This window comes from Microtus oregoni, unplaced genomic scaffold (assembly GCF_018167655.1).
Source record: "Microtus oregoni isolate MIOR12 unplaced genomic scaffold, Mior012 000005F_ref0000423, whole genome shotgun sequence".
NCBI classification, from domain to species: Eukaryota; Metazoa; Chordata; class Mammalia; order Rodentia; family Cricetidae; genus Microtus; species Microtus oregoni.
The window spans coordinates 58,667,679-58,670,529 of record NW_024543064.1 but is presented as its reverse complement, the minus strand read 5'-3'; the positions used below and the strand labels follow the sequence as shown (position 1 = coordinate 58,670,529).

Genomic DNA, 2,851 nt, shown 5'->3' with positions numbered 1-2,851 from the left:
ATGTAAAATCAATTTAAATAACTTTTAAATAAAATTTGGGGAGAAACTTTATCTTTAAAATAGATAAAATAGTGTAAGTTTCATACAAGGAATGATCTTCTGTGGTGTAACGGTTAATGACAATGCATTGAGAAACAGAAAAGTGCTGAAAGCAACAGCTTTCTGAGGGCAGCGGTGAAAGAGGAAACAAAGATGAAAACCAAAATGGTTTAGAAAAAAGTGTCTAGACACAAGCAGAGGATGAGCTCAAGAAAGTGAAAAGGCAATTCGGAAGTAAGGGGCGGGCATTCAGAAAATGAAAACTAATTTTTCACCTATATAAGTCCTGCAGGAATGATGGTCTTCATAGAACCTAGAGGGGAAGGTTCAGAACCACACAGCCCACAGGACCAGCAGCACCTGCAACATCCACAATGGCCAGACCCTGTGACTTCCTGATGATCCTGGTGCTGATGAGCTACTGGTCAACCTGCTCTCTGGGATGTGACCTGCCTCAGACTGGCAACTTCATGAACAAGACTCTCTTGAACTACCTGGTACCAAAGAAGCAATCCTCCCGTCTTCTCTGTTTGAAGGAAAGAAAGGACTTTCTATGTCCCCTGGAGGAGATGGATGCCCAGCAGATCCCGAAGCCTCAACTGATCCAGATACTGTATGACGTGATCCACCAGAGCTGGAATCTCTTCCGCTCAGATGAGTCATCTGCTGCATGGAAGACAACCCTCCGAGAGAAATTCTGTAATATCCTCTACCAGCAGCTTGATGACCTGCAGTCCTGTCTGGAGCAGCATGTGGGAGAATACCCTGTGAAGAAATATTTCGAGAGGATCACTGCCTACCTGAGAGAGAAGAAACACAGCCCCTGTGCTTGGATGGTGGTCAGAGATGAAGTCAGGAGAGCCTGGTCTTTCTCAGCCAGCTTGCTAAAAGGATTGAACAAGGAGAAGGAGTAAACCCTGAGGAGTCTCCTGGGATTGGACGCTGGACCTCACTAAATTCTCCACTAAAAACTCTTGCTCATTTTGGCATGAATTCAATCAACCTGCCTAGATGTTTCAGCAGAACAGAGACAATTTGGGTCTATATATGAAAGCATTTGTTCCTTCATCCTCTTTGGTGTATCTGTATATGTATTTATTTACTCATTTTACTATTTATATAATTTAAGTTATTTAAATTCAATCTTCAAGTTTTATATTTTCTTTAATGTAGAAAACCATCTTGTGCAATTAAATTATTTTGTTTTCTATTAAATTTTGCTGTATGGAACTTTTTTACTTTGTTAATTCTGTAATTTTCCAATTTTCCCAGTATTTTTAAGTGGGTACTCTACACCATACAAATTATACAAATGAACAAAATGTCAAAAAATTGAGCAGGATACATGTGTGCAATGGCATAGTGCTTAGACAAACCCTGCATCTGTCCCTCTAATTCTCTCCAGGATGTAGTATTCTCTGTGGGGACAGTCAGCATGCTGTCCAGAATCTGTTCCTGTGACATTGTGACTTGGTCCTCTTTGATGTCGTGTTCACCAGAGTAATCCTCCCTCTGACCTCCCTGACCTCTGGGGCCTTTCATCCACTCTCAACTTCTGTGAGTTTGGCAGTTTTGGGTTCTAAATAAGAGTGAGATCATGCGCAGTGATATAAAGTAGATCACAGAAAAATCATCAACCTGCCTGAATACCACAGCAAACATACCAAGAAGAAGTCAGTAAATCAACTCCATTCATAATAGTCTCAAAAATATGCCTGCAATAAATCCCACCACGGAAGTGAAATGCCTCTGAAATTAATCCTCCCTTTCCATTTCATGGGTTTTTCTCCTCTTTCTCCTCCTCCTACTTTTCATCCTTCTACCCTGTCTTAGTGCTTCCAGTTGTGCACGGGCATCTCCTGGAACCTTCGAGGCCCCACCCCTGAGGACAATGAATCTCTCTCTCTCAGCAGCCGCCAGTTGCCATGGTTCCTCAGCCACAAGTGGGATTTCCTGTGTGTTCCAAGCTGGGATGCTGTCTGGCTTGGTCTTGTTCATTCAGTCTCAGCCACTCTCAGTTCATCTGTGCAGCTCCCGTGCTGGTCCAAGAGCACTGCTTTGCTGTCGTCATGCATGGCCTCTGGATCTTGCAATCCTTCTGCTCCCTTTTCTGCAATGGTCCTCGGGGCCTGGAAGTCAGCCCTTTATTTTCTGCTCCATGACCACTTGTTGGTTTCTGCGTTCATTGCCATCTGCTGTAGGAGGCTCCTGTGGTAGGAGTAGTAATCCCGCAGTAACACTCTCTTAGACATATAGCTGTAATCTGAAATCAGGTATGGTGACAGTATCAAAACAACACTCCTTTTAGTCTTTGGTATCTTCATGGGAGAAATAAAATTTGGTAACTTCTGAGAGAAATAAAATTTCTGTTTTTATTTGGATTGAGTGGTGGTTTAGATAGGAATGGCCCCGTAGACTCATGTGTTTGAATGAGGAGTGGCCGTATTAGGAGGAGCAGCCTTGTTGGAGTTGGCATGGCCTTCTTGTTGGAAGTGTGTCACTGTGGGTTCGACTTTGAGGTCTTATATGCTTAGGCTAGGTCTAGTGTGGTAGACCCCTTCTGCTGCCTCCGGAACAATGTGTAGAACTCTTGCTCATTCACTAGTAGCGTGTCTGCCTGCATGCTGCCATGTTTCCCACCAGGAGGCTAATGGACTACACCTCTGAAACATTAAGCCACTCCTAATTAACTGTTTTCCTTTATCAGAGTTGGTGTGGTCATGTTGTCTCTTCACAGCAATAGACACCCCAACTAAGACAGACTGCATTGCACCCGAAGATCCTTTGGACATATAGAAACTTTCATAACAAA

General features: G+C 43.3%; 1 protein-coding gene across 1 annotated transcript; it reads left to right on the top strand.

Moving 5' to 3' along the window:
• Positions 1-413: 413 nt before the first annotated feature.
• LOC121448127 (interferon alpha-1-like) lies at positions 414-953 on the top strand. Its single transcript, XM_041651875.1, has one exon. The coding sequence runs from the start codon at positions 414-416 to the stop codon at positions 951-953; it is 540 nt and encodes a 179-aa protein (XP_041507809.1).
• The last annotated feature ends 1,898 nt before the right edge of the window (positions 954-2,851 follow it).

Excerpts from the sequence above, each read along its gene's own strand:
- LOC121448127 (XM_041651875.1), top strand. The coding sequence starts at position 414 with ATGGCCAGACCCTGTGACTTCCTGATGATCCTGGTGCTGATGAGCTAC.